General features: G+C 37.1%; 1 protein-coding gene across 2 annotated transcripts; it reads right to left on the reverse strand.

Moving 5' to 3' along the window:
• Positions 1-1,429: 1,429 nt before the first annotated feature.
• Positions 1,430-10,937, reverse strand: srsf1b (serine and arginine rich splicing factor 1b). 2 transcript variants are annotated; one of them, XR_008835620.1, is made up of 5 exons: positions 10,536-10,937; positions 7,258-7,442; positions 3,839-4,011; positions 2,725-3,518; positions 1,430-2,070 (listed from the first exon to the last, which is right to left on the reverse strand). XR_008835620.1 is itself a non-coding variant. In XM_056446179.1 (4 exons), exons 1-4 carry the CDS (start codon positions 10,724-10,726, stop codon positions 3,336-3,338), a joined length of 732 nt encoding a protein of 243 aa, XP_056302154.1. In that variant the 5' UTR covers positions 10,727-10,937; the 3' UTR covers positions 1,430-3,335. The 2 variants fall into 2 exon arrangements, 1 of the variants encoding a protein (XP_056302154.1); XM_056446179.1 differs by having other exon boundaries at positions 1,430-3,518.
• Between the last annotated feature and the right edge of the window lie 634 nt (positions 10,938-11,571).

Raw genomic sequence — 11,571 nt, forward strand, 5'->3', positions numbered from 1 at the left:
TGGCCAGTTTTATTACTTCTTCGTGCATAGTTTGACACTACAGCCAATTAGTTGCATGTAATTGAATTTCGTTTTATATGGCAAATTACTTCTGACTGCCCACATTTTAGATGTTATTACGTGCAAATGTTAAATACATTTTCCTTACTAGATTTAACCAACAGCAGCTTCACCATTTATGCTAGGTATATTCTTACAAACTAATCTATAAAGACAAAGGAAAGCTACTTATTGAAATTGAAAATTTTTACACTACAGGTCAATGTACACTAGAACATAACGGATTTTTATGTACATTTAAACACCCACTCACCGGCCACTTTATTAGGTACACCCTTAGTAGTGTTCAATTAATGTTCCTTTCTCATTAAGCTGTAACAAATGTAGTTATGTAAAAAAAATAAAATAAACGACATGTATTATGACCTGAGATTACCATTTTATTATATTTTTAACGATTAAGAACATATCAAAATGTCAAAACGTTATGGTTTGTAGGATAGTGTAAAACTATAAAGATTTAAAATGAGGATAAATAGTCATGTATATTCAGAGGAATTTCAAGGACCATTGTTCAGACTGTAAAAAACCAAGCGATCTTCATTTTAAATCTTTAGTTTGACACTATCCTACAAACCATTACATAACCTTTTGTTAGCAAGATGTTCTTAATCATTAAAATATAGTAAGTGTCATCTTAGATCAGAATAAATATGCAGTTAATTTCTTACATAACCACATCTGTTACAGCTTATTGAGAATGGAACTTATTGGAGCTTATTGAGAATTATTGAGAAGTGAAATTGTGAAATCATAAAGTAGATACTTGCATCACTTGCATCAAATACTGCATTTTAGTGACATTTTTAGCTGAATTAGCTTATCGGATGGTCATCATAACCACACCTTTTGATGTATCAAAAACATTTCCTAAAAATTTAGAATAAAGAAATATAAAAACAGTACTTATTTTTAAATTACAAATGAATTACATCATATATCATTAGGAAAAAACAGGACTCTGAAAAAAAGTTTTAAATTAAAAACTGTAGCCTCATTTATTAGGCAAATAACAAACTGACCAGCACATTTAATATTCTTCAGTCAGAATTTCAGATGCCGAATTTGGTGTGGTGTGACTTCAGAACGAGAAGTCATGCAGTGCTAAATTTTGTGTCCAAAATTCTGTAGCAAAAGCCAACACGGGATTCCACTTGGTCTTAAAGCCTTTTTCGATTGGTTATTTTCACAATGTATTATAGAATAGCAGTCAAACAGGACAAATTCTGGACCTTTCAAACCACTCAAACCCCCTGCATGGCTGCAGTCCTGTTTAATGTGGGCATCAAAATTTTTTTTATCAATATGTGTATTTATTGTGCAATTTTAATACTTATTTCTAAAGATAAAAAAATAAGCAAGGGAAACATTTATTGAACATTCAATCTTTATTTAAAGAAGAGCGAAAGAGAAAAATAATACACTACAATCTAGAAATATAAAGTAGCCAATTGTGAGGGAAAGAAACACCACCGCCAACACAGCAAATGCCAACAAATTTTACTTGAAAGGAATTTTTTTTTTTTTGTAAATCCTAAATAAACTACAACACCCCCCTCAACATGTGCCTATTTTCCCACCCTCCCACGAATTTAGAACCCTTCTATTTACCACGCTCCTCATGCGGATTCCATCCAAAGCAACTGATCCAGCCTTCTGGTTCCTTGCACTGCTCCTTTTTTTTTACTGAAAAAACTCATCTCACAAAAACAAAAGAGGCGCCTGGATCCCTTCTGCGCACATCATGGGAGCTCCACGGAAAAAGAAAAAAATTTAATTTGGTTCTAGAGAAGCCAATTACGACGTCAGGTATCCTTTAAATGCGGTTTGGTGGGGGGATGCGGGGCTGGGGTTGGGATCCTCTCCTATGGTTCCCGTTCCCGGTAAATTGATCCCGCTCCATGTATGTATGTATCCATCCTTATCCTAATCCTAATCCTGCTCCTGATCCTGAACTGATCCAATGATCCGGCTCCAAGGATCGGGACACAGTGAGCCCCTCCTCCAAACCTTTGAATACCGGCAAAACCAAAAAGAGGGAGGTAACAAGTTAGAATCACAACTAAATGAAGAGCGTCTATTATTGAAAGTTGTCATAAATTGATAATAGGAGCGGTATTTGTCTTTCTTTTTTTACTTTCTGTGTAAACGACAAAAAGGATACCAGACTATGATGATATGCTCCGGAAGAAATTTAGAGCACCGCCTAAACACATTAAATTGTGCTTATTTCACTGGAAAACTAGGATAGGAAAAAAACAGACACTTTCTCTTGACAAATACACAATTTACATGGGAACAACTGCAGCTGTCTAATGATAAATCTACATGGAAGATCAATAGTAGCCAGATCCCAGCACATTTTGGACAACAGGCAAAAATGTTTTTGGATTTCAAACACCCAAAAGAAAAAACAAAGAACAAAACGCTGTCTTAAATGTATGCACAAGCATTGCAACATCGAGACAGTACACATGCATGCTTAGCAGCAATGACCAGTGAGAAAAAGGTAAATTAAATGAGGAAGGGGAGTGTTGTGAAGGGAGGAAGAATGGCAAAGCAAAACTAATGTGTTACTGAACTAAGAAAATCCAGAGTACTGGAAGTCTGTAGAAAAACATCAACTGCCTTTTTGAATGTGACTAAAGCTGCTTGCCGTCATACCATTGCCTCCTTAAATGAAATGCCTGCTCCTCCTCCTCCTCCACATATCCTAATATGAATGAACTGTGCTTCAAAATCCTTTATTCCAAAGCTTTCTTTAATCCTGCTCTTCTGTTGTCTATAGAAAGACATGAAAAGGTAAAAGTAGAACAGTTTTCCAACAAAAAATGACCCCATCCCAAATAATGAAGCATTGTTAACAAAAAAAAAAACAGTAGCAAATTAATCTGTCAAACATACAACTATTTAAAGCATTTCAACAAGTCCCTTGTGTCAAATATAGTAAGGGATGAGTATGAAGATCCAATTAAAATGAGGATGCAAGACAAAGACACAACAGGGTCATGGTTTAGGAGACGACGACAAAAAAAAAAAAAAAAACTGACGGGAAAAGAAGAGAGAAAGGGGAACATCCACTTACACCACGTGTAGCTGTCATTGGCAAAATGACAGTTAAATCATAAAAACCCAACAAACCAAAGATGAGAGAAAGCAAACTAGGGAAAGAGACAGAACGAGTCAAGAGAGCAATGAAGTACAACAGTGGGTCCAATAGAGGGCGACACAGGGTGTGTATGATTGTGGCCAGCTGACAGCTGGGATGTGGATGTTTAGGTGCGGGAGCGGGAACGGCTGTGGCGGGGCGAGTATCGTGGAGATCCTCTGCTGCGGCGTGGAGAGTAGCTGCGGCTCCGGCTGTTGCTCCGGCTCCTGCTGCGGCTGCGAGAGCGCGAGCGCCCGTAACTGGGGCTGCGCGGCCCATCCACCTTTACACGAATGTACGCAGTCTCCCCCTGAGAAACACATAACAGGACACTTTCTAACGAAGAACTACAACATCTTGGGTTACTCCTAAATCATGGCTCACTTGGTGAATCTAAAACAGATTTAGGCGCTTTTAGGTTTAGTGCCACACAAAGTTACAGTCCTTTAGTATGTGGCCCACTGATAAAATCACTTACATTCAAAAGACCTATTCCATGGATCCTCCTAGTCCATGTGGCTCCATCAATGGGTCTTTGAAATCAAGCTTACCTTGATATCCCCAAATCCTTAAGCTATGCCCTGTCCTGTCCTTTCCAATGGCGGTCTATGTTTACAAACTCACACCTACCTCGTGTGACCGGAATTTAGTGTTATCCAGCTTTCGAACGGCGTAGGTCATGTCTTCTTTGCGCACAAACTCCACAACGCCGGTGCCATCTCGGAAAACGTCAGCATAACATACATCACCTGCTTCACGCATGTGATCCTTAAGGTCCTGCCAGCTGCCACTAGGAGGAAGTCCTGGAAAAAAGAAAAGAAAAAAAGCATAAAAAAAAACATCATATGAATGAACAATGAACATCATAAGAATGACTGCACAGCTAACTTGCCTTCAACTATGAAATTGAACTTTGGTGAATAAGTGAAACATCTGACTGCAGAGTCTGGTTTGTTTGGATGACCTGAATGCCATTCAGGTAAACAAATTTTACCTTTTTTTAGTCAATGACAATATCTTAGAAAGCATGTCTTAAACCACCCAATCTCACACAGGAACGTAAATATTTTATGTTTAAAGGTGGTCATTTCTCAATAGCTCATATGAAATGTGACTGAAATAAAACAAGCAAGCATAAAGCATAGTAATGAGGTCACAAGACTGATGCAAGTTAGCAAATAAAATATTTTGAATCTGCCATAAGCCTGTGTCGGTCTATATATGGAGCGCCAATATAAAACTGAAATTGAACATATTGTTGATAGCAAAGAAGATAGATACCTATAGATTCTGCAATTTAATTTATGGTCTATTTACACAAAAAAACAGTGATTGTCTACACAGTTCATAGCAAAGGAAAACTATCTTGTTCATGTACTCTAGGGATGTAAATATTTATTGTCACATACCTTTCGGTTTAGTAATAGATCATAACCGGTTATAACTTGCATTTATAGTCATTTGTGTCACAGTGGCAAACTATGGTAAGAGAAGCGACAGTCTTTAACTGAAATTGAAGTATAGTAGAACCCAAGACCCCCCATTTCATTACTAGGGAGGAAATGTAAGCATATATTGTAAAGCTCCATCTCTGCTTCTCTCTCACTGTGGACTATTTGACCTGGTGGCATATCTCTGTGAGGTAACGTTTTCTTTCCTTTCTCAAATTAGATGATAGATGTGGCTTTCAAATGCTTCATTTGTCTAATACAGGCTATCTATCCGCTTGTTAAGTCGTGACGTATGGTATACTGTTTCCGGATCCAAGATGCTACTCACTTGAATTGACAAAATGTTCGTTTATACACAACAGTCTCTAGACTTGCTGCATCACAGACAACAAAATTGTACCAATTTATAAAAAATTTATCACAATCTGGCGGATATTAGGCATGGATATAAATATTGCGATCAAAATTTTCTAAGGTATTACATCGCTTTGTAAAAATTATTACCATTTGATGAGTCTCCCCATACAGTTTGATAGAGTGCTCAGACCCGGAAGCCGTTTTGCGAGACATCACACTTAACAAATGCATAGGCAACTCCAGAGCAATTCCCACTGCCTTGAAAAGATGGTCACAGAGAAGACCTCATGGCGATTACGGTGCCATTCTGCTTTACATTCATTCAGTCCAAAACGGATTATGGCAGCAGTAGACAACTGAACTATGTTTTTCCAGTTTAAGTGTGACACCTGTGTCCGTATATATGTGTCAATGTTTGGCCTCTATTCTCGTCGCAGGACACATCAGTAGCAACTATGAGATCTGTCGAGTTGACTTTTAGTACTCACTTTTGTGTATTTACTCTAAATTACAAATTGTAAATGTAATACATCGTTACCCACCATGATAACGAATCAAACTAAATCGAAGACATAATGGTAACCGAACTGAACTGAGACCAATGTAGTTTCTCACCCCTAATGTACTCATATTTTCATTCCAACTCGTATCTACCATAAATTATTAAAATAAAAACATGTTAAACAAAAACGATCATCAGCTTTGCTTGTAAAAAATGGAAAATGGAGTTTGATTTAACTCAAACATATTAAAAAAAAGTCAAACATTTTTAATAAAATACAAACAACAATGAATAAAAGACAATTGAATTTGATTAAAATTTTTTACTTCAATGAGGAAGTTATTGGTTCTATACAACTACCATTATTTTTCACAAATAAGAAAGTGTAAAAACAAAACAATGGAACCAAAAGTTCAATCAGTAATTTGCCAAACACTCAAAATAAAACACTTTTCAGTAAAACAAAACAACTTGACTGCTAATTGCAACAATAATTGTTTAAAACGTCAAATATCAGTTTTGACAATATATTGGTTGAAAATTGACAGATTTTACAAACTCAGGAATGCACACATGAAGCACAGCCAAGTTTGCTTAAAAACGGTTTGGTACTATTTGTTTTTGATATGAATGCAATCATGAATGTGCTACTATTTACATATGTGGTAAACCAGTAAAACACTTAAACACTTGTTCAGACCTAATAATTAAACAGAGTGTGAAAAACACAAGACAGTAACTACGTTTACATGGATATCATTAATCAAATTATTTGCCTGAATGAGACAATAATATGATTAAGTTGTTAACATGAGTTGCTTTTTGAATGTTCCTTTCATGATCCCGTTTTACATGTTATGATACATTTCGATAAACATCATTGCGTCACCACGATTTGATAACGCACACCAAATTAAAAAAAAAAACCTCTGCATTTTGCAGTGTGTCTGTGGTCCTTCACTGACTCAGTAGATACAGAGAATAGTGTCAAAAAAACGTGTGTATAGACCAGGGGTCACCAATCTCATTGCTGGAGGTCTGTGCCCTGCAGGGTTTAGCTCTAATTTGCCTCAAGACACCTGTCTGGGTGTTTCAAGTATCCCAAGTAAGACCTTGATTAGCTTGATCAGGTGTGTTTGATTAGGGTTGGAGCTAAAATTTGCAGGACAACGGACCTCTAGGAACAAGTTTGGTGATCCCTGGTATAGACTATTCTGGCACAAAATGCAGCAAAAATCCTACATGACGGGAATAGTTTGATTAAGGTGTTTATATGTCTGTACTGTACTTCAACATTGTGACTAAAATCGGCATACTCCACATGTCTAAATCTGATTTGTTTGGTTCGATTATGACCATGATGGGATTAAATTAATCAAATTTGCAATTGTTTTAGAACTTCCGATTCAGCTGCCAATGGGAGAAATGACTAGGAATAATAAATGGCAGAAAACGGTTAAATACTTACTCTAAAAAACAAGTATTTGCGTGACAATACAGACAAAATATAATAATATAATAAGAAAATATCAGTTTACAACGTCAAGCAGCAAAACGAGCTGTTTTTAACGGCTAAAAATGAATAGAAGTGAATGAGACCGGAAGTCTTGTGCCAAAATGATTCAAATGGCCGTGCCCGCTCGTACGCGGAGAATAAGGTGAATTGGCTTAAATAAAGTTGGATTGTTGGTGTGCTTTTAAACATACTCAGTGATGTGAGAAACTGGAGCTTCGCTCACCTGACACTATGACCCTGTACTCCGAACGCCTGGATGGAGGTCCGTATCTGCCTCTGGGAGCTCCAACTCCACCACCTCCACCTCCACCTCTTCCACCTCCCCTTCCACTCCTTGGGAACTCCACTCGAAGACGATAGCCATCATAGTCATAGCCATCTCGCCCATATACAGCATCCTCTGCATCTCTGCGGACACAAAAAACAATCAGTGGATCGAATATGGATTTAATATTCATTATGGTTCACACGAGAGCATGCAGAAATGCTTTTTGCTATGATACGAACATGTCAGAAACAGGCCAAATTGCTATTAAAATGAAACTTAATATTCTTTTAGATGTAACTTGGCTGTATATGAACCAGGAAATGATAAAATTGGTCAATTCACAAATGTGAGAAATCAAGGAAACTATTTTATAAACCACTAAATTGCATCTGCCCTTATATATCACAGTGTGGCAAGATGTAACAAAGAAAGACATTAGTAAAAGTCAAGGGGCAACCTCCCGCTCTCCCTCGGGAAGCCAATACGGAAGTAACTAAAACTGCAATTCATCGACTCGCCAAGGGGGGCTGGCTCCAGGAAGTCCAGGTCATTTCTGACTGCAATGGGAAATTGGCCATTTTTACAGCTGATAAAAACATGCTTACAGCCTGGTACAAATGATGGCTTTGGTGCATATAGCCATGATTAACCGTCATGACAACTGTGAGGGGGGTGAATTTTTTTTATAACTCATCCGTTTCGTTTTATTAAGTTATATTAAGTCTGCATAATTAAGGGCGTGGCAACTTGAGTGACAGCTGGGTCTCGCTGCTCGCTGTCTCGTCACCTCAGCTGATTACGGCTTATTAGCCGATAAACTCGGCATATACATCGCATTTTTGTGTTGGTTAATGTTTCTTTACACAGTCAATTGCCTTTTGGGATTATTTCCTACAATTATCAGATGATATGGTATGCTGTGTGCACTTAATTGTGCTCACAAACCATTCACGTGGCCTCCGTTTCCCTGGCGAGTAAAGTTATATACTTATATACCATCTCTATAAATGTGTGTGTTTTATTTAAGATCATTTATTATTTATAATGTTCTTTAGAGTTGTAATGCCCTCTAGAATCTGACAGATTTATTAGATGTAGGCTATAAAACAGTCATCTGAAGCGTTGTCATACAGTGTTATGCCTGGATTTCATCAATAGTTTTGGATTTACTAACACAGACTATAATTGAAGTGTTTGGACGTATTTCGGGTTTTCCTCCTGTTGAAAAATGTCATAAGAATAATGCTTAGTGGCTCACTGTATTACAGCAGTGTTTTTAAAAGTCTAAACACTTTATTGATATAGTGTACAGCCAAGCACATGTGGTCAGAACACAAACGAGTCGCAGGTAATAAAGTATTAAGCGTTTCTCCCAAAGTAAGCTCTGTCTAAACCAGGTCCAAGCAAAATGCCAGCACGTGTCTGTAGCTCCGCTCACTCTCCGCCTTTTTGCCCTTGTTTGGTATCCCGCTGTGGGTGCGATGACGCGCGAACAAAATGGCGACGGTTGGCCGCGCCTACTTTTAGCTTCATTTGCGCTCTTCAGAAACCTATGGGTGACGTCACGGATGCTATGTCCATATATTTTACAGTCTATGGTAAAAGTCTATAGATTAAAGCAAATAGAGTCAAGACTGAAAGCCTATACATTTAAGACTGAGAATTTTAAAATGAATTGTGAATCATATAAACAGATTTGGGGGGGGGGTGAATTGTAAATGCGAGAATCATTTTCAATTTCTAAATCATTCTCTGAATTTAGAGTCTGTATAAAAGAAGACTCTAAATTCAGAGAATGATTTAGAAATTGAAAATGACCCCCCCCCCCCCCCCCCCCCCCCCCCCCCCCCCCCCCCCCCCCCCCCCCCCCCCCCCCCCCCCCCCCCCCAAATCAGTTTATATGATTCACAATTAATTTTTCACAGAATTCAGTGACTACTTATGAGTTTTGTTCTTTCATTTCTATTTATTCAAAACTTTTTCCCCCTTGCAATTTTACAATTTCATTCCAAAAGCTATCAAACCTAATGTTCTTGTGCCTTCACGACTATAAGTTAACAATCAATTCATTACTGTGTATTTGGGATTCTTAGCTCTTACCATTTTAATTCTTATCATCATAATTTTGTGTTAATATCAGTAAGCAATTCCATGCAAATGTCAACCTAGCCATGAAAAAAAAATCTATTTTTTGTGTAAGCAAGTAATCTACAGTATTTTAAAAATACTCAGAAATGTCCCATTCAATGTTTTCAAACTATTACATTTGATTTACCAATGTCAAACAAGCGGCAATTTTACATTTGTCACATCCACAACAGAAAAGTGTCACATTCATAACGAAGCTTTTCCCCTTATAAATGCAAAAATATCAAATAAAATAAAATCAATAATTTTTTTTTTATAGTGGGCCGACTCTTTTTGTATTTATTAGAATTCTTTCTTTTGGGTTGTGAAATTTATTTCACTGAATTTCTACAAAGCATGCTGTATACTGTAAACTCATAGACTTTTTTGTCACATCCATAACACGTTTATTTTCCTCATTTAAAATATATATTAAAAAATTACAGATTGATATTTTTCAGATCCCATAACCCTCTGGTTAGTCGTTTTGGAAAATATAAACTGTTGTTTCAGTGTAAAGTTAACATACACTTTCTCTGTGAATTTATGTTTTGAGTTTTTACTGCAAATGTCACATCCATAATGCTGGAATTGCTCTAATAACTCTTTCTTCTGAATTTCCATTTCTAAAGTTACTTCTTTTTCAAATGTTCATAAATTCTTACTTTCCCAAGAATTACGCTGACTTTCTGTCTATGGACAAGTTTTTATCAAGCAAATCTGATTCTTAAACTATTGCAAAAAAAAAAAAAAGGAATTTTACACTGACTATTTCACACAGACAAAAAAAAAAGATGAACTTGGTTAAAAGGTTCGATTAATTGCACACGTCTGCATTATAAATTCTGATCAAGCATGGTTAACGTTACGTTACTTTAATGATTTTAACGTAACGTTACTTCTTGTCATAAAGACCCAAGTTAACGATACTGACAATTTCGCGTGATTTATAAATAAGTAAACATTAATGAATTTATTTATAAGGCTAGCGAATGGGTATAAAGCAACATAATGCAAATAAATACATAACATTATCTGTTGTTTATGTATATCAAACTCAAACTGATAAACACAGGAACAGTCCGAGTTTGAGACTTTGTGTTTACCTCGGGTCCTCGAACTCCACAAAAGCAAACGGCGGACCTCCTCTTCTGTTTTTAAGGTCGATGTCCCGAATGGCCCCGTACTTATAAAACACATCCTCGACGTCTTTGGTGCGGATATCAGGGGGTAAATTACCCACGTAAATCCGACAGTCGTTGTTCCCTGCAGGCCCTCGAATTACACCGCCAGACATATTTAACCAGGGCTTACGCTAACGACGTGGAGAATTTATATTGCTCCCTCAGGCGATATTTAAGGTTGGCTCTGTTTAACCTATACACGTTCACCAAATACAGCTACTGACTACGTTGAAATATGGTATCTTTACACAGAAAAACAGTAAGATCTCTTTCAATATGGCGCCGTCTCTTTCTCCCTCATCGGTCATCAGCACACGCTCGTGCATGCGCAGACGGAGAGAAGACGCCGAGCGGAAGGACACGCGCTGGGCGGTGCTGCGGCTGCTTTGCCTTGCATTTCTTCTCGATCAGCATTTTTAATGATATATCATAGTCTGCATATCAGCATTAAACCTCATGTAAGGCTCTAGCTATGTTGCAAGTAACGCCATTTGAAGCTTAATACAACAGCACACAAACTCTAAAGAGATAGTTCACTCAGAAACGAACATGTACAAACCCTCAAGTGGTTCCAAATCTTTATTAGTTTCTTTTGTTGAACACAAACGAGATATTCTGAAGAAATCTGAAATCCTGTAAACTTATAGTATGAAAAAACAAATAGCGTGTAATTCAATGGGGTTAGGTAATTCAATGGTAATTCAAAGTTTCTTCAAAATATATGTAATGTTCAACATTAGAAAGAAAGTAAAACAGCTTTGGAACAAGCAAAGGATGAGTAAATGATGATCTAAGTTCCATTGTGTGTGTGTGAACAATCTCTATGTTGCTTTAAACCTGAATAGAATCATTAGAGTCCAATGTCACAGTTTTGTGTCTCACAGAAGAAATAAAGTCATATTTTGAAACACCGTTCAAAGAGAAATTTACATTTGGAAGTTAATTTTACAAATGTATC

This window comes from Danio aesculapii, chromosome 21 (genome assembly GCF_903798145.1).
Source record: "Danio aesculapii chromosome 21, fDanAes4.1, whole genome shotgun sequence".
NCBI classification, from domain to species: domain Eukaryota; kingdom Metazoa; phylum Chordata; class Actinopteri; order Cypriniformes; family Danionidae; genus Danio; species Danio aesculapii.

What these genes read in the sequence shown, in the direction of transcription:
- srsf1b (XM_056446179.1), bottom strand. Translation starts at nt 10,726, where the DNA reads ATGTCTGGCGGTGTAATTCGAGGGCCTGCAGGGAACAACGACTGTCGG. An exon ending in GTGGAGTTCGAGGACCCGAG is followed by an intron (nt 7,443 to 10,535) that starts GTAAACACAAAG and finishes TTGTGTCCGCAG; the next exon opens with AGATGCAGAGGATGCTGTAT. An exon ending in GTACAGGGTCATAGTGTCAG is followed by an intron (nt 4,012 to 7,257) that starts GTGAGCGAAGCT and finishes TCTTTTTTCCAG; the next exon opens with GACTTCCTCCTAGTGGCAGC.